The 22,207-nt window shown below is 49.7% G+C and overlaps 1 protein-coding gene across 1 annotated transcript; it reads left to right on the top strand.

The window, feature by feature from the left end:
- Positions 1–540: 540 nt before the first annotated feature.
- On the top strand, positions 541–21,784 carry ATP12A (ATPase H+/K+ transporting non-gastric alpha2 subunit). The gene is made up of 23 exons (XM_069602479.1): positions 541–549; positions 1,274–1,429; positions 4,152–4,211; positions 4,977–5,180; positions 6,177–6,290; positions 7,178–7,312; positions 7,433–7,550; positions 7,802–8,070; positions 9,152–9,350; positions 9,482–9,591; positions 10,478–10,612; positions 12,731–12,923; positions 13,768–13,943; positions 14,604–14,740; positions 16,938–17,088; positions 17,457–17,625; positions 17,716–17,870; positions 18,965–19,088; positions 19,215–19,360; positions 19,945–20,078; positions 20,196–20,297; positions 20,690–20,781; positions 20,873–21,784. The coding sequence occupies exons 1-23, from the start codon at positions 541–543 to the stop codon at positions 20,899–20,901; spliced, it is 3,117 nt and encodes a 1,038-aa protein (XP_069458580.1). The 3' UTR covers positions 20,902–21,784.
- Positions 21,785–22,207: the final 423 nt, after the last annotated feature.

Raw genomic sequence — 22,207 nt, 5'->3', positions numbered from 1 at the left:
CACCCCTTCATCCGCATCTGGGTCCTGCAAGTAACTGGGCTGCTTCTGGGGGTCGGGGTCTCTCGTTTACTCCCCACTTCGCTCTGACCCCACGGCGCCCATCGAAGTCCGCTCTCGGGTCGTGCAGGGTCTTTCGATGCCAGGACACCCAGAGAGTGACCAATGCGGGGAGCTACAGTTCCCCCCACCCCCACCCCGCTTAGGACTTTTCACAGTCTAACGAGTCTCAAGGGGAAAGGCGGGCGAGGTCTTTCCCCAGAGCCTTCCGCGCGGCAGGTCCGGGTGGCCAGACCGCACTGCCCACTGGACCCCACGCCCACCCGGCTCTCTGCCCCGGCGGGGGTGGGGGCGGGGCTCGCGGGCGGGGGCGGGGCCGCGCTTTTAAGGCCGAGCCACCTGCAGGTCTGCGCTGGCGCTCCGCACCCGAAGGAGCGAGGACCCCGCCGCCAGCCCAACGCGACCCCGCACCCCGGTCCTCGCTCGACGGGACCCCCGCCACGTGCCCGGCCCGCCCTCCGGACAGGACCCCCCGCCCGCGCCATGAACCGGGTGCGTGCCGCCGGGGCGGGAGGAGGGGCGGGCGGGCTCTGCTCCGTTCTCTCCGCTCCCGGTCCGGAGACCGTGGAACTCGGGCTGGTGGGGTGAAGAAAGATGCTGACCCAAACGCAGGAAGGGGCCGTGGAGCCGGAGGAGGGCAGCGCAAGGCTGGTGACTGCGCGGATGCTCTGTGGTCCTGACGCCGTCCTGCCCTCGGTGGTTCAGGAATTCAGTGGGTACACCCTCTGAGAAACGGGGCGCGCTGGAGTGTCCCTCGGGGACCAGGTGTGCCCACCGAGACACGGAGCACGCTGGAGTGTCCCTGGGGGACCAGGCGCCCCCTCCGAGACACCGGGCTCGCTGGAGTGTCCTTCAGGGACCAGGCGCCCCCACCCAGACACAGGGCGCCCTAGTGTCCCGTGGGGACCAGGCACTAGCGAGACCCTTCCCCTCCTCGGAGGGATCTTGTCTGAGTCCAAGAAATGAACTTCTTCGCCCAGGGAGGGAGCCTCTGGGGAGCCCACCCAGCCAGCCCTCCACAGAAGAGGAGAGCAGAGAGAAGGCGCTGCAGGCTCTATTTGCAGGAGCTGTAGAGAACTCCCCGGAGGAGGGCCCAGGAATGGGGGATGGGGGGAGGGCCCCTTCCTTGTAAGTTCCACCCACCATGAGGGCCCCTGCTTCGCCTCAGAAAACCCGTCTACCTCGAGCCAACATTGCACCTCTGCTTCTTTTTCAGAAAAGAGAAATTTACTCAGTGGAGCTCAGTGGAACCAAAGACATTGAGCAAACAGACAAGGAGGATGGCAAGGAGAAGTCCAGGGGCCTGAAAAACAAGGGTTTGGAACGCAAAAAGAACCACCAGAAAAAGGAGCTTAAAAAAGAACCTGATCTGGTCAGTTGATTTGGTCCCTGAGCAAATCGGTGCCCTTGAGCACTGTCCGCCCTGGTGACAGCTTGCCCCTATAACCCACTTCTTACAAAAGAAATTTTCAGTCTTAAGAATTTCAAAATCCCTGACATGTGTTTCCTTGTTTTAAGAAAAAAAAAAAAAATGGTGTGATTGTATCTGCCCAGGGGTCAGGCCGTCCGAAGATTCCTGCATTCAGGCTGTAGGCACGCCCAGGGAGGGCTCCTCTGAGGCCAGTTGCCACAGGCACTGCCCAGATCTCTCCCCTGCTGGTTCATTGAGATATTAGAAGCCTATGAAATTAAACTATCTCATCAACCAGAACCACCCAGGAGGAAAACTGAAAGCCCCTAAACTTGCTAGGTTTCTGGGTATATTTGCCCCATGAGAAAGGATTTCAGTAGTAAGAGTTTGTCTTGGGTTCAGGCAGCCTTGGGCTCAGCTGAGGTTCCAGTTCTCTAGGAAGTAAGCTACCTAGCTTCTCTGGAGCTCAGTTTTCTTTATGTAAAATGGGAAACAAACCATTTTCATGGGTCTGTCAGGGGGAAGGTGAGGTGAGAGTCTCTTGTAATGGCAGTGCTTTGTGGATGTGAAGCCCTGTTACTACTAAAGCTAGCCGCCCTGGGAAAGAACGTCCCCAGAACTGAAAGGTGGCTGATTACATCTCAGGAATGCCAATGGAAACCAGCCCTGAGTCTGAGATTATGCGGGTTGTTCTGCACTTCACTGCAGACTTTAGAGCTGTGGTTCTCTGAGCAGCTGGTAGTGCTGTGAGCTCTTGTGTGCCACAGAGCAGGTTGTTAAACATTCCGGAATTCAGGCAAGCCGATTGGTACTGTATTAGTAGCTTGAGATGTGACTGCTGCAAATCAGAGCTCTTTTATTTTACCTGGAGAGCTCATTAAACAACACATGCCACAAGGTGTTTGTCCATGTATGTTCTGATGACCCTGGAATTGGATCTGAATTCAAATCTGTTTCCCTGAAGTTCAATTTCCTGTTTTGAAAAATTGGAATTAAAAATGGTAACTACCTCTTAGAGTTGTTAAGAGGGTTATAGAGAAACTGGAGAAAGGCTTAGATAGTCATTCTTATTTCCTGCATGTATCTAGCAGTTAGGGATGAAGATATAACTAGTCTTACTTGAAATTACTGTTTATAACATGAATATATATCCATTCTATCATATGCTTGTTAATTACAATGAGAACCTTCCTTGAAATTTGAGCCTTTTTGGAAAATATAGAAAAAATAATTCCATGGTGTTGGCTGGAGTATTCCCTTGCTTCTTTGCTGAGAAACAGCTTTCTTTCCCCTCTTTTTCGCAACCTTCTTACAGGAATCCTGTAATTTGTGACTTCGTACTTGGGTGCCCTTGCATCCCAACCCCTCCAGAAAATTAGAACCTTGATGAGTAATGCAGTGTCCCTGGCTTCTGAAGAAACAAGCAGGTGACTCAAGCCTGAGGCACCTGGTGCTGCCCTGTGCTCTTCCAGCAGAGTTCACACCCGCACCCTCCCAACTCTCATCCCCAGAGAGTCAGGCTAGTGGGGAGGATGGTGCAGTATGGTCCCTTACAGTCTGAGATCCGTCCATGAAAGCAACGACTTTAATCATGTTAACTCTTCTCTGCCCTGAACTTGGCATACTCTGCACAGAACCATGTCTTAATCCTATGGCTCCCCAGAAATGTCATATTCAGTGGGTACTGGTACAGTGAATGGAAGAGCAGGGCCAATCTGGCTAAGCACAGGACAAAACCCTAACTCTCTGTAACATGAAACATTTTTGCTTTAAGAAAAGAGACGGTTCTAGTACCAGTCACAGTATAAATTTTTGTCTCTGACAGTCAGAGTTTTAGGATCCTGAGTGCTGGGTTTTTTGCCACAGGAAGAGATTTCTAGCCCTTTAGCCCAGAGATTCTGAAAGGGACAGGACAGGACAGGACAGGACAAGGGAACTTCGCTCCCTGGGTGCCACAGCAAGTATCCTGAGATATTTATGGTTATCACTTCTCAAAGGGAGGGTGCTGGTGGGCAGAAGTCCCCACAACAGAGTTATTGACCCAAAATGTCAATAATGCTAAGGTAGAGAAGCTCTGCTGTAGTTTAATAATTCTGTGGCAGAGTTAGAAAGTGTGGCCTCCCCACCGCCCCCTGGTATTTATTTGGCAGGTTTTTAAGGGCTTGTCTGATAGCGAGCTGAGCCTTAAGTGCTGAAGGAAGGAAAGGCCCGTTTCTCTCTCCCACATGGCCTACCTGGTGAGGGCTGTGTGGAGCTGTCAGGACATGTGGAATGGTTTGGCACTGTTGATCGCTCCCCGTTAATCCCGCAGTCAGGTCTGAGTTGAGTTTCCAGATCACTGGTGTCTGGATGACGGGTGTGCTAGGATCTGCATGTGCTGGAGACCAGACTGAGGTGAAATGCATTGCTTTACTCATAAAAACTAAGGACGGCTACCATGTGGTAAATGGCAAGTTAAGTCTGAACTCTCCAGGGATGGCCAGAAAATCTGCTGGCCAGTGAGCTCTCCTGCAGCAAGGTTCTCTTCTCTCACTGCAGGAACCCCTGGGACAAAGGTTCCTTCTTTTTACACTTTCTGGCCTCTCTCCCATCCTCAGTGTTTCTCCCAGATTTCATGGGCTTGTCAGGGTTTAGGGTTCAAGTCTTTTGGAATTATTCACTCTGTTCTTTTCATGGACTTTAGGATGACCACAAACTCAGCAAAGAGGAACTGGAGACAAAGTATGGTACAAACCTCATTACGGTAAGTCATCAGAGAACCAGTGACAGGGGAGGGGATCGGGGACCATACAAAGAGAGAGGCTGTGTGCTTGGGGCTTGTGAGTGATCTGCCAGCCCCCCACGTGCCCACATTGCAGGAGGCTCATTAACCTCAAGAGTAGCAGGCCTGAGCCGCAGGCCTGGCAAGGCCCTCTGCTGGGCTATGTGTCTGATCACAGACAGTTCTTTGACTGTGACTGCAGCTGAGCCATGGTGACCCCTGGAAGGTTTAAGTGCCTCCTCACTGTCATGGTACAGGGTTGCTTTCAAACCCTGTACCCAGTAAGTATTCAGGTCATGTCCAGGCCTCCTCCAAGAAGAGGGGACACCTTACGCCTCCTAAAATCTCTCATCACAGAAGTGCTGCTTCATTCTGTGAATTCAAACTCAAAGATGTGTTGTCTTAACACGAGGAAATTTAGATGTATCTGTTCTAAGTGAACAGAAATATGTGCTGTGTGACTCACTGGCCTACAGAGAGGGAGGCAAAGAGGAGCAGCGGAGCCTGGGCCCAGAGGATGCAGGGGCAAGGGAGGGACATGGCGGGAAGGTGTCAGGGCATCCACCCTGTCCCACAGTTTACGGGATGTGCTGGAAGAATGGTGGAGTCCATCCAGTGAGACCCCCAGATGGCACAGTGACTGATCTGGGATATAGTCACAGCTGCCCACAGTCTGCAGAAATGTGACATCCAGCCCAAGGAGGGAGAAACGTCTAACTCCTGTTTCTTTTCCCTCTGCTTTCTCAGGGTCTTTCCAGTGCCCAGGCTGCTGAACTGCTGGTTCAGCATGGGCCCAACAGCCTCACACCCCCCAAGGAAACCCCGGAGATCATCAAGTTCCTCAAACAGATGGTGGGGGGCTTCTCCATCCTCCTATGGATAGGAGCCATCCTGTGCTGGATCGCATATGGGATTCAGTATTCCAATGATCACGCCTCCTCCCTGGACAACGTACGGCACTGGGGGCTCCTCCCCGGTTTGCTGGTGATGGGGGTGGGCGGAGTCAGGTGGTGAGGGTCAGCACTATAATGCAAGGCCTTCCCTGGGCAGAGCATTGGGCTGGGGTCAAGGGTCTACCACTGACCAATCACTGCATAAGTCAGAGAAAATCAATAACTTCTCCAGGTATAAAATAGAAAGTATATCTGACTCTCTAGTGTCTCAGAGCAGTGTGAGCATCAATTTTTAAGAGAGCAATACATGATTGGTTCCTATGTGGGGAAAAAAAATCGACATCCATGTGAGGTGTTTTGGGCTTTCTCTCCTCAAAACTAATTCTCTCCCTTTACCGTGGAGAATTTGTGTGTCTAATAGTAAGGTAGGACCAAACCACAAAGTTACGGGCCACAAAGCTGGGCTTCCCTTGTGGCTCAGCTGGTAAAGAATCCGCCTGTAATGCAGGAGACCTGGGTTTGATCCCTGGGTTGGGAAGATCCTTTGGAGAAGGGAAAGGCTACCCACTCCAGTATTCTGGCCTGGAGAATTCCATGGACTGTATAATCCATGGGGTCACAAACAGTTGGACATGACTGAGCGACTTTCACTTTCAAACCACAGAGTTAAAGCAGCCAACATGATGCTGAGAGAGAAGCCAGGTGCAAAAGACTGTATTCTGTGTAATTCCATTGGTGTGAAATGTCCAGAACAGGCCAGTGCTGGATTCAGACAGCAGATCAGTGGCTGCCCGGGCTGGGCCGGGGCAGGAAAGTGGCTGCCGTGGGCACAAGGGGTCTTACTGGAATGATGGATTGTGATGATTATTATACAACTGTGTTAATTATTAATAGTCATTTAGTTATAAACTTCAAATGGTTGAATTGTGTGGCCTGCAAGTTACATCAGGACACAACTACCATCTCTCTGATTGGCCCATGGAGCACTCTGGCCCTCAGGTCGGGCTCATTCCTGATGCTGCTTCTCTGACTAATGCCTGTCCTCCTCACCCAGGTGTACCTGGGCTCCGTGCTTGCCCTGGTCGTCATTCTAACTGGGGTCTTTGCTTATTACCAAGAGGCGAAGAGCACCAACATCATGTCCAGTTTCCACAAGATGATCCCGCAGGCAAGTGTGACAGCTTCCCTGGTGTCTCTAGGCTTGAGACAAGCAAGCATCAAAAAGGGGTGGCGTGGCTTGGAGGCCTAGGACCCCTCCCTGCTGTCTGCGGAGTCTTGGGCAACTGGCCTAATCTCTCTGAAGCCCCCATTCCCTCCTGGGTGTGGTCAGTGAGGCAAGGTGGAGGAATATGTTCAGTCAAGAGCAGAATGGGACAGAAACATGAGTCACTGCCTGGCATCTCCTGTGGCTTCTCCTCAGCTTGGTGAACCATTTGGACAGAAGTCATTCAAGTGGTTCCAACATGAGCCAAGGGAGCCAACCTGTGATTCTTTAAACCATCAGTCTTTCCGCTCCCATTTCTGAGCCTCGCTGCATGTTGCCCCCGAATGCTGCCAGTGTGGGAGGCCTCAGATCCCTCCACCTGCAGCAACCTGGGAGGGGTCCTCTGGGGTCACCACTGTCAGCACACAGAACCACACCCTCACTGGGCTGCAGAGCTGCCGGGAGGCAGAGACCCATCTCTCACTCCATTAAAGGCTTTATGACCTGAACGAGATCATTGATCCCTTTGGCTCAACCTCAGGACTCTTCCTGGACTTCCCAGCAGGATGATTGGTCCCCCTGTCTGTCAGGCCCAGAGCTGTGGCTTTGCTGTACCTACCATGGCAGCATTTTCTGGGTCGAAGGCTATCTCCATGAGCTCCAACTCAAGAAAAATAGTTCTTAGGGTCTTCAGGACCTGAGTAGAACCCTTGGCTTCATTGTCTGCTATTCTGACAGCCATGCACTTCTGTGCCTTCCTTCCTGAGCCTGTGGGGGACAAGGGGAATGCAGGAGGGCCAGCATCATTCCAGGATGGGACCTGAGGCCTGGGTCATGGTTTTCTTCTGCAGCAAGCACTTGTCATTCGAGACTCAGAGAAGAAGACAATTCCTGCTGACCAGCTAGTGGTGGGAGACATAGTGGAGATTAAAGGTGGAGACCGGGTCCCTGCTGATATCAGAATTCTGTCCACTCAGGGGTGTAAGGTCAGTGTCATGGGTGCCCTGAGGGTCACGCTCGTGGCGCTATGGTCTTTCCAGGTCTCAGTGTAACCAAAGAAGGGAACAAGTTGCCTGACCTTGAACTCTTTTCAAAACTCCTTCTAGGTGGACAACTCATCTGTCACCGGGGAGTCAGAGCCCCAGGCTCGCTGCTGTGAGTTCACACATGAAAGTCCCCTGGAGACCAAGAACATCGCCTTCTTCTCTACAACGTGTCTGGAAGGTAGGTCCGGTAGCTTGCAGAACGACAGGTTCCTCTCATAGCCTTTCTCCTTTGTCAAGCCTTATGTTTCTCTCTCTCTACCATCTCTTGCTGCTAAGCTTTTCCAAGAGAAAATGTGGAATTGAGGAGTCTAGAGAACTGGTAGTGTCATGTGCTGATTGCCCATGTGAGCCACCAAAGAGAGGAGCATGCGAGGCCATGGTCCCTCCTCGCTGAGGACTCCTGGAATAAAATGTCTGCTCCACCTGTAGGCACAGCGACTGGCATGGTCATCAGCACGGGTGACCGCACCATCATTGGGCAGATTGCCTCGTTGGCTTCAACGGTCAAGGACTTGAAGACGCCCATTGCCATCGAGATCGAGCACTTTGTTCATATCGTGGCAGGAGTGGCAGTCTCCATCGGCATCATTTTCTTCATCATCGCAGTGTCCATGAAGTATTATGTCCTGGACTCCATCATCTTCCTCATTGGCATCATTGTGGCCAATGTGCCTGAGGGTCTCCTGGCCACTGTAACTGTGAGTCTGTGCTGCTAGTGGCCATACCCTGACCCTGCTAGTGTGCCATCCTGCTCTGCCACGGCTGAGTCTACTCCATCAGGGCCAGTCATAGGATGTTCTGTCTCTTAGACGGACAAAGAGAACTCTCATCTGTTAGTATTTGAATGACTTGTCCTTGAAAAATTGCGTTTTCATTTTTAGAGATCTATCTGCAAATCCCATATGATACTTTGCCCCTTAAGATCTAGATAAGACAATCTTGAACCACCACTTAGAAATTTTCTAGAAGCCTGACACCTTCCCTGCATTTCCACAGTTTTTAAAAGAAAAAAAAAAAAAAAAACTTTGGCAGTTTCTACAGCTGAGGGATGTAGGTACACTTTCACATCACTTCACCCTCTCAGAGGCAGTCTGAGACACAAACTCCCTGTCTGATCCTGCAGAGCAGTTCAGCACTTTCTGCCCTGCCCCCTGGTCTAACTTTGGTTCTCGCTGTGTCAGGACCTAACTCATCCTGAAACAAGGCCCCCAGGTGGGGAGGATTCATACCTCCACTCCTGGCACCGTCCTAAGCAAAGACAGACAGAAGTGTTATCGCCCGTCTCCTCTGACTCCAGCAGACAGTAATTTGACCAAGCTGGAGCCTAAAGAACCCTTTTGAGATCTGGGGGCTTCAGAGAGAGAGCCAAGAATCTTTATTAACATTTGGAAATCTTAAAGTGAAACAAGTATTTCTTGATTCCCCAAAGCAAAAAGTAAGCCATTTGGGGCAAGCCCTTTGGCACATAGTGGCTGAAGTCTGTCTTACAACACTCTTGCTTGTGATCCACAGGCGCTCAGCAGCTAAGCCCCCTTTGTATTGACCTGGCACTTGCCCGGCTTTGCTACCTGTGGATCCCTTAGGATCATTTTCCTCAAGGAGTAAAGAGAGAGAGCGTGTGCAAGCTTTATATGCCTTCTCAGCCACTGGGTCTGGTGCAGTTTTACTGCATCTGTAACTATACCTGAAACTAGTCCAACTGTAACTGTTCCTACATTACTGAACCCAAGTTCAGCATGGTGGTTTTTCTCAAAGCTTCTCTCTCTCTCCTCTGTCTAGGTGACTCTGTCACTGACAGCAAAACGAATGGCCAAGAAGAACTGCCTTGTGAAGAACCTGGAGGCAGTGGAGACTCTTGGCTCCACCTCCATCATCTGCTCAGACAAGACCGGGACCCTGACCCAGAACAGGATGACGGTGGCCCATCTGTGGTTCGACCACCAGATCTTCGTGGCAGACACTAGTGAAGACCAATCGAGTAAGCCTTGGGGTGCATCCAGCCTGGCCCTGCATGGTGGGCTCAGCACAGCTGGTCTGTGGCCGTAGGTGAACAGTGCTGCTCGTTGGCACAAGCCTGGCATCCTCAGCATCCATGGTTCTTCTTTCCAGATCAAGTCTTTGACCAAAGCTCTGCGACCTGGGCCTCCCTGTCAAAGATCATAACGCTGTGTAACCGCGCTGAGTTCAGACCTGGACAGGAGAGCGTCCCTATCATGAAGGTGAAGCCCCACAACGCAGTCTCAGCCGCAGGCACTTTGCAGAGCGAAGTCACCTTCTCTGTTCTGATCTGGTGCTTGATTTAATCTCTGCAACTGAGTAGCATTTGTTCTGTGAGAACGAATCTAACCACAAGACCTGTAGGAAACTTTTTCACTGTCACTAACTTCAAGAAATCTAAAAGTTCTCAAAATATTCATTTAGGTCTTCTGAAAAGTCTCTTTCTTGAAAATGATTGTGCCTTTAAGTTACTGTCCTAAATTCTTTACCAGCTAAGAAGATACAATCAAAGTTCCAGGAAACACCCCCTGCCCCTCTCCAAGATCAAGTTCATTGCTTTTTTCCCATGAAAACTCCCACTCTCAGGGCTCTAATTTGTCTGAACTCCCCTATCGCCAGCAGGTTGCGCCCTACAGTTAACAGTTTTAAGTGTTAGTTGTGTCTGAACCTTTTGCGACCCCCTGGACTATAGCCCACCAGGCTCCTCTGTCCATGGGATTCTCCAGGCAAAAATACTGGAGCGAGTTGCAATGCAGGACACCCAGGTTTGATCCCTGGGTTGGGAAAATCCCCTGGAGAAGGAAATGACAACCCACTCCAGTAGCCTTGCCCAGGGGATTTTCCCAACCTAGGGATCAAACCTGGGTCTCCTGCATTGCAACCTGCTCCAGTATTCTTGCCGGGAGAATCCCATGGACAGAGGAGCCTGGCGGGCTACAGTCCCGAGTCAGGCACGATTAACACTAACAGTAGTAAATCTGTCACTTATGGGATAACTGTTCTCTCCCTCTGGTACTTAGTAAGCTTAGGTTGCACATTGGTTTGTTGAAAATAACCGCAGAAGAACCCGATTATGTGCTGTAACTACTTATATCTTTTGATTCACAGAAAATTGTGGTTGGAGATGCCTCAGAAACTGCTCTTTTGAAGTTCTCAGAGGTCGTGCTGGGTAACGTGATGGATATTAGAAAAAGAAACCGCAAAGTAGCTGAAATCCCTTTTAACTCAACCAACAAATTTCAGGTGACTTTCCCCTCACAACTGAATCTTTGGGTTTTTAATTATAGTTGGCTGTGTTGGGTCTTTGTTGCAGTGTGCAGGCTTCTCATTACAGTGACTTCTCTTATTGTGGAGCAGAGGCTCTAGGGCTCATGGGCTTTAGTAGCAACTGAATCTTTATCATCACTAGAGCAGCATTTCCACTCATAAGTATCCTTTAGTCAGTATGTGTTTTGAATGACACTTGACTTTAAAAACAGTCCTCAGAGATGCAGAGCCTGGACATCTGGTAAACACAGAACAAGTAGAAGAGAGAAAAGATGAAGGTTTCGATGGGGCCTGCCATTCCCACACGTGGCCTTTCTGTATAACATGCACACAAATGCACCACTGCCTGCCCTGGTGACTTGGGCACAGGGAGGGGCAGCAGCCACACCCCCCAACATGACAGGCTGAGTGAGGGGGACAGTGAGGAGAAGCCAGCTGCTCCATCTGTGTCAGGCATTCTCCATGCTTGGTCTCATGTAATCCTCACCATAAGCCTTGAAGGTAGGACCAGGTGAAGTCCCAACTGCAGGCAAGCAAATGGGCCTTAGAAAGTGTTGAGGTGGCCGGAGCCACCCGAGCATCTAAGTCTTCACATGTCCATCTGATGCCTGAGTCTATGCTTTTTTCTACCACAACACAGAGGCCAGGTGGTCAGTTCAGGCCATTTGGGTAAACCCTGCTCTTTGTGAGGACCAGTGAGGACCCAAAGCATTGCTTTCCATGTCTGCCCTGCCGGCAGTGCACAGAAGTCTCCACCCCTTGTTGCTCAGGGGGCGACTGGCCAGCCTTGGCTGGTTGTCTCCCCTCCCACCAGGGTAGCCAGCAGGCAGCCATGTCCACCCTCCTCAGGTCAGGCAGAGAACAAAGTGCTGCCACAGGTGGAGTTCCCCAGAGACTCCAAAGCAAGAGTGGGGTGTTGTGACTTGGTCTTTTGTTGTTGTTGTTTAGTCACTCAGTTGTGTCCGACTCTTTGGATCATGCCCAGCAGGCTCCTCTCTCCATGGGATTTCATAGGCAAGAATACTGGATGGGGTTGCCATTTCCTTGTCTAGGACTTAGTCTTTGCATAACATTAAATTAAGTAAGTAGGATGACCAAGTTTGTGTGCAAGTTTCTAGTGATTACGCACACATTTTGTTTGAAAGGAATTTAGGACTGGAAAATAACTGTGGAGCAAACGTCTTTGTGGATAATTAACCAGTAAAGAGTCATGGTTAGCAAAGCAGACAACTAACAAAATGTATGATGTAAAATGTAGAGGAACTCAGATCTCTGTTCAAAACATAAATGAAAATAGAATGACTAGCAATCCTAAAATAACAGTAGTAATCATGGCTATCAACTGCTGATTTCCACACTCCTCACAATTCTGTTAGATAGTCAAGAATGAGGAAACAGAGGATATAGCCAGCAAGGGCCAGAGCCAGGACTTGGGCAGACCCCAGGGGTGTGCTCAGCCTAGGCGGGTGGCCTTTCAACCACAGACAAGACTCAAATCCTGCTGGGGCTCTGTCTTCTTCGGGGAGAGGAAGAGCAGGTTCTGTGAGGCCTGCTGTACAGAGCACTGATGGAGAAAGTGGGCTCCCTGGAGTTGCTAGAAAGGAGTGGTTCCCACAGAAGAGGCCAAGGAGCTCTGAGATGCTTTAGAGTCACCTTATATCCACACGCCTGTGCAGCACTCGGCACTGAGCAAGGTGGTTTAGGAGGAGGCCTTGGAAGGTCTCTGGAGCCTCATTCAACTCGAAGAAGCTAAACAGCTCTGGCACATGAGATCTTTGAGTTGTGGCCTGAGGGATCTAGTTCCCTGACCAGGGATGGAACCCAGGCTCCCTGCATTGAGAGCTCAAAGTATTAGCCACCAGACTACCAGGAAGTCCTTCAGTCTCTGCATATTACTTGGGCATGAATTAGAAAGGACAGAACACGCCTGCGGAGAACACTCTTCCTTTACATATCACGGCGAGTAGAAACAGAAACCACAGAGAAAGCGATGTTTTGCTCATGAAAACCTCTGTCCAGTTCAGGCCCTTCGTAGTAGAGATGGTGTCCTTACCCGCGATGCCACACTGAGCATGTGCGATCCCTCCCCCGCAGCTCTCCATCCACGAGACCGAGGACCCAGATGACAAGCGCTTCCTCGTGGTGATGAAAGGGGCCCCCGAGCGGGTCTTGGAGAAGTGCAGCACCATCATGGTCAACGGGCAGGAGCAGCCCCTGGACAGGAGCACGGCCGAGGCCTTCCACACAGCCTACATGGAGCTGGGCGGCATAGGGGAGCGAGTGCTGGGTGAGAGAGCGGGATCCCGCTGGCAGGCACAATGAGGCAGGCTTGGGATGCAGCGGGGTAGCACTGGCGTCCACTCATATCCTAAAGGAGAATGTGGTCAGCATGCAGGGGATACTGTGTGATGGCGTAGGAGGGCGGGGGCCCTTGCAGATCAGAAGTCTTGGAAGATTTTATGGGAGGAGTTACATTTCAGTCTGGACCTTGAGTGATAGATGTAAAGGGTTGTTGGGGGAACCGTACTCCCATAGAGGGAACAGCATGAGACAAAGGTGGGAATGGATGGAGGGGACCCTCTGGGCACAGCTCCCCATTCTTCATCTCTTTATGTCTCTGTCTCTACCCCCACACCACTTGTAAACTGCAACCTCCTCAGAAGTACAGGCTGTCCACTCCTGGGCTTTCTTTCTCCAGAGCATACCTAACGGGCACAGAGTAAATGATTTTGGGATGAAACATGTCTTTCCTAAAACAACATGTTACGGAACTGAAGGAACTGAACAATTATGGTAAACTCTAAAGTGTGTTAGTCACTCAGTCATGTCCGACTCTTTGCAACCCCGTGGACTGTAGCCCACCAGGCTCCTCTGTCCATGGGATTCTGCAGGCAAGAATACTGGAGTGGGTGGCCATTCCCTCCTCCAGGGGATCTTCCCAACTCAGGAATCAAACCCAGGTCTCCCACATTGCAGGCAGATTCTTTGCCATCTGAGCCACCAGATTTACTGACGTCAATTCTCTTAAACTGGTAAAACACAAAGGACTGAAAGTGTATGAAAATGTTCCCTATTTTTTCATCATTTTTTAATCCTAGTTTCACCAACTCCTAAATTCATACCCATTTCAGGTTTCTGTCACCTCTACCTGCCGACAGACGAGTTTCCAGAAACGTATTCATTTGATGTAGACACGATGAACTTCCCTACATCCAACTTCTGTTTTGTGGGCCTCTTGTCAATGATTGACCCGCCTCGGTCCACGGTACCTGATGCTGTCACCAAGTGCCGGAGTGCAGGGATCAAGGTGGGACTTGCATATCCCTGACTTCACACATCTTCCACGAATGCTGAGTTCCTTTCTAGGAATGTCTGTCACAGGAGAGTCAGTATTTAGGTCTCTTCTCCTAAATGTCATAATTCCCCTTTTTTTAAGTCTCTACTTTCACTGTACTAAGATTTCAGTAACCATCCTATAAAAGCATAGTCATTGTGTCTGTGTGGAATAAACCACAAGCACAATTGCAATGAGCAGAAAGCCATGAAGTAACCACATGTCACCCTAGACCACGACAGACAATAAAAGGTTTTGTTACTTAATCTTGAGGTCCAGCTCCCATATTCCATTTCCCTCACGATAAGCCAAAATTTGAATTCCATTACTGTGTTAATTCCAAGGCTGTGGAGCATCATGAAGATGCTGAAGGAGACATCCGTCAGCCTACTCACAAAGTTACACCAAAGGGAAAGACTTCCTCTAGGTCCAAGGAGGAAATGTAACAAGGGTAGATCCAGTGGGATCCATGTGTCCTTCTGAGACAGGTGATTCTCTGACCTAAAGATCAAGGACTGCAAGCCACCAGTGGCCCCTTGCCATGGTGTAGTGGGCAAAACCAAGTCATCCCCGCTCGCCTGAGCAGCAGAGTCCCTCACCACCCACATGCCTGTCTCCTTGCCTGTGTTCTAGGTTATCATGGTTACAGGCGATCATCCAATCACAGCCAAAGCCATTGCCAAGAGCGTCGGTATCATTTCCGCCAACAGTGAGACGGTGGAAGACATTGCCAAACGCCTCAACCTTCCTGTGGAGCAAGTTAACAAGCAGTGAGTTCAGAACCCACACAGCAGAACTCAGGCCTTTACCACAGGCCCTACTGCCTCTAAAAAGTTGTCTGGAGCAAACCCCTTTTTGCCAAACATGATCTGCTGGTTTACTCTATAATTTCTGGCTGGTTTACTCTGTAATTTCTATATCCAGTCATTACTCAAAATTTTATCGAGTACCTGATATGTGCCAGCCACTGTATTGAGACCATAAAAATGACCTATATTTCAGCCCAGTGAAGTAGATCTGAAAACTTCAGTGATAAATTTAGAGTGAGGAAACTGAAGCAGAAACTTTATAGGAAATTACCTGTCATTGGTACAGTTTATAATCAGGAACACTGAGAATCCTTTGTGCTCTCTGAGCCCCTAATCTGCATCTTGAGTATTTATTCCATGTTTAGTATTTAGGCTTCATAATGTGTTGCTATGGAAACATACTTCTCTTTGCTTTTTACTTGGTTGTAAATAGAATGGAGGGCTTCTCTGGTGTCTACTGGTAAAGAACTACCTGCCATTGTAGCAGACACAGGAAACATGGGTTCCATTCCTGGCTCTGGAAGATCCCCTGGAAGAGGAAATGGCAACCCGCTCCAGTATTCTTGCCTGAAGAATTCCATGTACAGAGGAGCCTGGCAGGCTGCAGTCCATGGGATCACAACAGAGTTGGACACAGCTTAGCAACTAAACAGCAATAAACAACAACAAACTCAGTGAAATAAGCACAGGCACAGAGGTGCTGGCAATGGGAACCTGACTGTTGATCATTTAAATCAAAGTCTCCAAAGTCTTAGTTGGAAAATAAATGTCATTGCTTTATTATACTTTGATGCATATGGGGAGAAAAGACCCAAGAACATATCCTAGTTTACCCAAACAGTTATACCTGTTAGGAACACAGAGCTGACAGGTGATAAGTGACTGCTAGGGCAACAAATTACCAGTTAGGACACCAAGCAGGTAAACAGCCTCTGGGCACACATTTGTGTCTCCTTTGTGTAGTGCTCCTTTGTGTAGATAACATTGGTGATAACATCCGTCTGTGAAAACAGCTTCAGAGGTTGTACTTGTTTTGTTTTTTGAAATAGTAGGATTTTACTTTTTCCTACAAGTCACCACACAGGAGAGAGGGTTGGTTACTTTGTGAATGTTTTCAATTGTCCACTTTATCAACTGCAGCTTCATGATCAGGGGAAAACTTTTCGTAGCTAGGGGAGGAAGGGAAACAAGCCTTTCCTTCTTGCTTCTCCCCCCCCCCAACTTTTTTTTACCAGAATATAGGAAAACCTGTAGTTTGAGTCAAGTGCTAGAATTTCAATATTTAGCACCAAGAAAAAAAAAAAGAGAAGCAGAACTAAAAAGAGCTCAAAACTTTAAAAAGGTAAACAAAAAAGCATGCTGCGTTTTGTGCTTAAAAACGTTTAAGCTGAGATTTGAAGGCTGAAATGTTCTCCAAGGGAAGGGAAGACTAGAGGCCCCCACCCCTGGCAAAGGTAGTAGGATCTGTGAGGGCTTGCACACAGTCGGGGGTTCAGAACTGAGAGCCAGGGACTCAGAACTGAGAGCGTGGGTGCTGTGGGGGAGTCAGAGGGGCCGCACAGCACAGGCTGCCCCTAGCCCTGCAGACTAAGTGGGGACCTGGGCTCTGCTGGATGTTCCTTTGGACAATGCTCCAGGGGACAGCATGGTCAGGTCTGCAGTCTCAGTAGTTCCTAGAACCTCACTTTTATAGGCAGCAGATAAAAGCTTTCCTCAGGAAGACCTCAGTCAACTTTTCTCCCTACATAGCTGGTTGCATAGTAGACACCGTGAGTCTGAAATAAACAAAGAGCTGTCACCCATGTGTTCAGGCAAAAGCTGGACTCTTGGATTCAAAATGTACAAATGGGCAGTTTTTTACCTCCTTTTCTTTTGAGTAAAGCTTTGCCCTGGGAAGTGCCACCTCTCACCCATTCCTGTAAAAAATGGCTGCTTGGCTTGTTCCTACTGTCATGTGACACAAGGAAATGCCTGTCAGCCTTAGTTAACTGTTTTGAAAAGAGACCCACACACCCCATCATCCCACCAGATGATTCAGATGAGTCAGGACTTGAGGTTCCTGGTAAAACCAAACAGGTTCACCCCACCTCCTGCCCAGAATAGCGTTTTAACCTCAGCTTCCACCTAGGGCCTCACCCAGTTCCTCCTGCCTGTCTAGGGATGCGAAGGCTGCTGTGGTGACTGGCATGGAGCTGAAGGACATGAGCCCGGAACAGCTAGATGAGCTCTTAGCCAACCACTCGGAGATCGTCTTTGCCCGGACGTCCCCCCAGCAGAAGCTGATCATCGTGGAGGGCTGTCAGAGGCAGGTGGGTGAATGCAGCACCCGGGGAACCTTCTAGGTCTGTCATTATTCTGTGGGGAGAGGCAGCACTGAGCCTTGGCCCCTCCTTAGGGTTCTGGTGAGGTCACCACCCCATATCTCCACCTGTCGGGGCTGACCCAGTCCACCCAGGAACCCTCCTTCTTGCTCCACAGGGGCCTACCTTTACAATTTGGATTCATATGGTTTTGATCATTCAAACATCTTATTTAGAGCTTGTTCTTACTTCTGGGATTTCCCGTCTTAATCTTTTTCCTCCAACCCAAAATGGGCCTTTGTTTTGGTACAGCAGACCTCCAGGCTGCTCACTAACCCCCTCCACCCGCCTCCCACAACCTTCTGCCATCCCTGCAGGATGCTGTGGTCGCTGTGACTGGGGATGGAGTTAATGATTCCCCAGCTCTGAAGAAGGCAGACATTGGGATCGCCATGGGGATAGCAGGTTCTGATGCAGCCAAAAATGCAGCTGACATGGTCTTGCTGGATGACAACTTCGCGTCCATCGTCACAGGGGTGGAGGAAGGTGAGTGGGGTCTTGAGTGGTCTTAGCAAGGGCTGGGGCCACCCATGAAATGAGAAGCAAGTCCTATAGGGAGAAATGTCTTCTGCCTAGGTCGCCTGATCTTTGACAACCTAAAGAAGACGATCGCATACACGCTGACCAAGAACATCGCCGAGCTGTGCCCCTTTCTCATCTACATCATTGCTGGGCTTCCCCTACCCATTGGCACCATTACTATCTTGTTCATCGACTTGGGCACAGACATAGTAAGTAGCCAGAAAGGGAACAGGGTCTGATGACTTCCCCAGGTGAGGGAAACCTCAGTGTCATTACCTTCAAGGGCAGGAGATGGATTAATCAGTGCTTCTCAGACCTCAATGTGAGGTTTCTGACAAGCTCTTAAGTGATTCTGAGTCTGCTGGTCCACCAACCACACTTCAAAGCACAGGACCAGAGAGATCTATCAAGTGTTTGAAAATTAAAACCACTTCAGTCCATAAAAGAACTTTTCAACACATGAGTTCTTCACCTTTCAAAAAAAAAAGGCCATTGGTCAGTTTCAGCTCAGGTGCCTCCCCCCCTTTTTTTTTGAAGAGCTGTCACCAAAATAGTCCCTGTACTGCTTGGGGCCCAGTGGCCAAAGTGATAACCCACAGCCGCCCCTTGTTAAGTAAAAGAATCTGTGACCTGGAAGCCCCTCACCAAACACAGTAAGAAGCAGCCATTAATAACACTGTGAAGCCTCACGCAGACCTACAGTAATGTCATCTAAAACCTCCCCTCTGCTAGAACTAATCCCCTTAGGAAGCTTTGTGACAATCACTCCCATGGCTCTAGCTTACAGAGGCTTCAGGGAGCAAGCAAAACTCACAGCTCTGCAGGTCATTGCCTACCCCCCATTTCACATGACACCTGGGCAGCCTCCACGGTCCAGGGATATTGAGGTATCTCTACATTAGAGGGGAGCTGAAGCCCCAGAACCTGCAGCAAGCTTGCTCTTCTTATCTCTACTGCCGTGGTTCTTCCAGGTGTCACTAGGGAACTTGTTAGAAATTTGGGTTCTCTGCCCTCCAGGGGGAGGACCTGGGAGAGAACCACTGGTCAGTGGTGGGAAGGGAAAGTGCTTTATAACTAGATCGTCTAGAGATGGCAGGACAGGGTGATGATTAGGCGGTCAGACACAGGTGGATTGTCTTCTCTGCAGACAGCACACCCTGTTGTCTGCTCCCTGGATGGACCAGTTCCCTAACGCCACCACCGCTGCCACCCCCTCTCCTACATCGGGCCCCTTGCTGTGCTGCCACTCTCTCCTTCCATCTAGCATTTCAGGGTCAGGCCTCATGCTGTTCTCTCCCTCTAGATTCCCTCCATCGCCCTGGCTTACGAGAAAGCTGAAAGCGACATTATGAATAGGAAGCCTCGCCACAAGAAGAAGGACAGGCTGGTGAACGCGCCACTCGCCCTGTACTCCTACCTGCACATCGGTGCGAGGAGGGACTGCCCAGAGACCCACCTTCCCCTGTGGGGTGGGGTGGGCTGTGGGGGGAGCTCCGAGGAGAGTGAGGCAGGGCACTTCTGGGGTCAGTACAGAACCTCTCCTGTTCTTCTAGGCCTCATGCAGGCCCTGGGGGCCTTTGTTACATATTTCACCGTGTACGCGCAGCAGGGCTTTCTACCCAGCACTATCCTCAACCTGCGGGTGGAGTGGGAGAAAGACAATGTGAATGACCTGGAAGACAGCTACGGACAGGAATGGGTAAGGGCCAGGTTATTGGCGGCACCCTCCCTGGATGGCTGTAAGGGGACACAGGAGGTGATGGTTTTCCTCGAGGGCCCTGTGGTCACAGTGGCTTGCCTCTGCCGGGCTCAGCTCATCTCTCAAGTTGGAGGTCTAGAGCTCACTTGTTTACATTAGCTTGCATTCCTGGTGGCTCAGACGGTAAAGAATCTGCTTGCAATGCAGGAGACCTGGGTTTAATCCTCGGTTTCAGAAAATCCCCTGGAAAAGGGAATGGCAACCCACTCCAGTATTCTTGCCTGGTAAACCCCATGGGCAGAAGAGCCTGGTGGGCTACAGTCTGTGGCATCGCAAAGAGTCCGACACGATTCAATGATTAGCACACTTCAGGTGTGGAGGAGGAGCAGCTAGCAGCGCCACAGCTGGGCCAAATCCATTAAAATCCATAAATCTAATCCATAGATTTCTTTCCAAACACAGAAAGTGACCCTCTCTCAATCATGGGGAGGGGAAAGAGAGTGGAGGCTCATAGACAGGCACCAACACCTCCCTGAGGTGTCCATCTGGGGCATCATGGTCTTCTCTTCTCTGGCCACTGACAGACAAGGTACCAGAGGAAATACCTAGAATGGACGGGCTACACAGCATTCTTTGTCAGCATCATGATTCAGCAAATAGCAGATCTGATCATCAGAAAAACCCGGAGGAATTCCATCTTCCAGCAAGGTCTCTTCAGGTACTGGTGCAGCCATCCCGGAGGTTCAGCCTGGGCCTTTGCTGCCCAGATGACTGCATGTGGGCATGTGAGCCTGGGGCTGGGAGTTCAGAATTTGTTTGCTTTTGTGTTTTACAGAAATAAAGTCATCTGGGTGGGGATTGCCTCACAGATTATCATCGCATTAATCCTCTCCTATGGCCTTGGAAGCATCCAGGCCCTGAATTTCACGATGCTCCGGTGAGGTTCCCTGCATCTTTGGGGAGGAACTGGCCCCAGTCTGGTTGTCACAGGCTAACAAGTCTTTCCCCTCAAGTCTTTCCGAAGAGAGAAAGTGAAACTGTTTTTTTCTTTCTTTTAATCAGTATGAGGCTTTGACCTGCTAGTTTTTTCAGAAGAGGAGGTGGGTTTTCCATCCCTCACCATCCCATCTCTACCTTCATCCAACAGATCCCTTCTCAGGCAGACACTGTTTCTAGCGGTCACAGTCCAGTTAAATAAGAAACCATAGGGTTCTACGCTGTGTGACCCAGTGGGGTTGCTCTGTCCAGTCTAGAAAGAGAAATGAATGAGGTGCTCAGCCACTTAAGGGTGGGTGTGTGGGTCTCACTCCACCCCCTCTCTCCCTCCAGGCCTCAGTACTGGTTTGTGGCTGTGCCACATGCAGTTCTGATTTGGGTGTATGATGAGGTGCGGAAGCTTTTCATCAGACTCTTCCCTGGAAGTGAGTACTAATGTATGGGGGACTTGGGGGCTCTTGATGTGCTCCAGCAGACCTTCCTCTGTTTCTCACTTACTGCCTCCTCCTTCTTTAGGCTGGTGGGATAAGAACATGTATTATTAAGACACCTGCTTCCCAAGCCCCACCAGCTGCACATGGCGATGTTCTTCACCTTCTGGTGCCAGCTGGGCGACTACTGCCATGGGGATGTCGTCGGAATGTGTTCAAGAAAAGACAGAACTGCAGGAAAGACACTCACTAATATTTTGTAATTTAAAACAGAGATTTCAGTGTTTATATGTGATTTTAATTTATATATCAATGTCCTTATTTAAAAATACATCAATTTCAAGGTAATGGTGTAGGGAAGAATGGCGTGTTTAAATGTCTATAGAGCTCATTCATGTTAAACAATGTCAGGTAATCCAGACGTCTGCTGGATTAAGGGTCTCCCTGACCCTTAAGCTCTAGATAGCACTGCTCACACATCCATCCCACACTCTATTAAAAGTCCAGCACCCTCCATTCCTGTGAATTCCCAGAGAATTTATTATTTCACAGTCACGTTGCTCAGAAAAGGCTAGTTCAGCTAGAGGTTTGCAAAAAGACGAGGTGATGGCAGGTTTACATCACAGCAACTTGGAAGACCTCAGTTTGACCCTGAGACATCCTTAAGAGTCCTCATCCCGCCTCTCAGCTCCTCACAGTCCTTCGCTGCCCTCCCTCCTCCACGGTACCCTCCACCCACCACCAGTTCCAGAACGGAGCTCCAGATGCTCCCCTGACCTAAGGGGGTTTTCATTTACCAGGATTGAACCTCAGTGGAGGAACCTTGTGGTTTAACACATAATATTTATTCTTCATTAGACAGTTCATAGCACTCTGCAACATGTTTTTTGTTTCATGCTGTAAGTTTGTTTATTTGTGTGTAACATATGTGACTACACCCATATTAGTATCCCAGAGAGGCCTCATTTTTAAGTAAAAGATCTTTTATAAAACCAGGCCTGAGAGTGGTGTTCTAATTAATTTGAGTTTGTCTAAAATGCAGAGCAGGGCTTCCCTGGTGGCTCAGATGGTAAAGAATCCACCTGCCAATGTAGGAGACATGGGTTTGATCCCTGGGTTGTGAAGATCCCCTGAAGAAGGAAATGACAGCCCACTCGAGTATTCTTGCCTGGAGAATCCCACAGACAGAGGAGCCTGGTGGGCTACAGTCCGTTGGGTCACAAAGAGTCAGATACATCTTAAGAGACTAAACAACAGCAACAAAATGCATAGCGTAGGACAGGAAAAAAAATGAGATGTAATTTCAACTTTTTTTTTTTTTACTTCTTTGGTACTTTTATTTTTCCAAGGAAGGTCTGAACTCTTCCCTCACAACATCCCTGCTCTGCCCCCTCTCTGATGTGTGCACACATTTAAGTCA

Source organism: Ovis canadensis, chromosome 10 (genome assembly GCF_042477335.2).
Source record: "Ovis canadensis isolate MfBH-ARS-UI-01 breed Bighorn chromosome 10, ARS-UI_OviCan_v2, whole genome shotgun sequence".
In the NCBI taxonomy this organism is placed as follows: Eukaryota; Metazoa; Chordata; class Mammalia; order Artiodactyla; family Bovidae; genus Ovis; species Ovis canadensis.
The sequence above is the reverse complement of the archived record's forward strand: the minus strand, read 5'-3'. Positions and strand labels throughout refer to the sequence as shown.

Excerpts from the sequence above, each read along its gene's own strand:
- ATP12A (XM_069602479.1), top strand. Across the intron at positions 10,613-12,730 it reads ACTCAACCAACAAATTTCAG|CTCTCCATCCACGAGACCGA; the intron begins GTGACTTTCCCC and ends CCTCCCCCGCAG. Across the intron at positions 13,944-14,603 it reads GCCGGAGTGCAGGGATCAAG|GTTATCATGGTTACAGGCGA; the intron begins GTGGGACTTGCA and ends CCTGTGTTCTAG.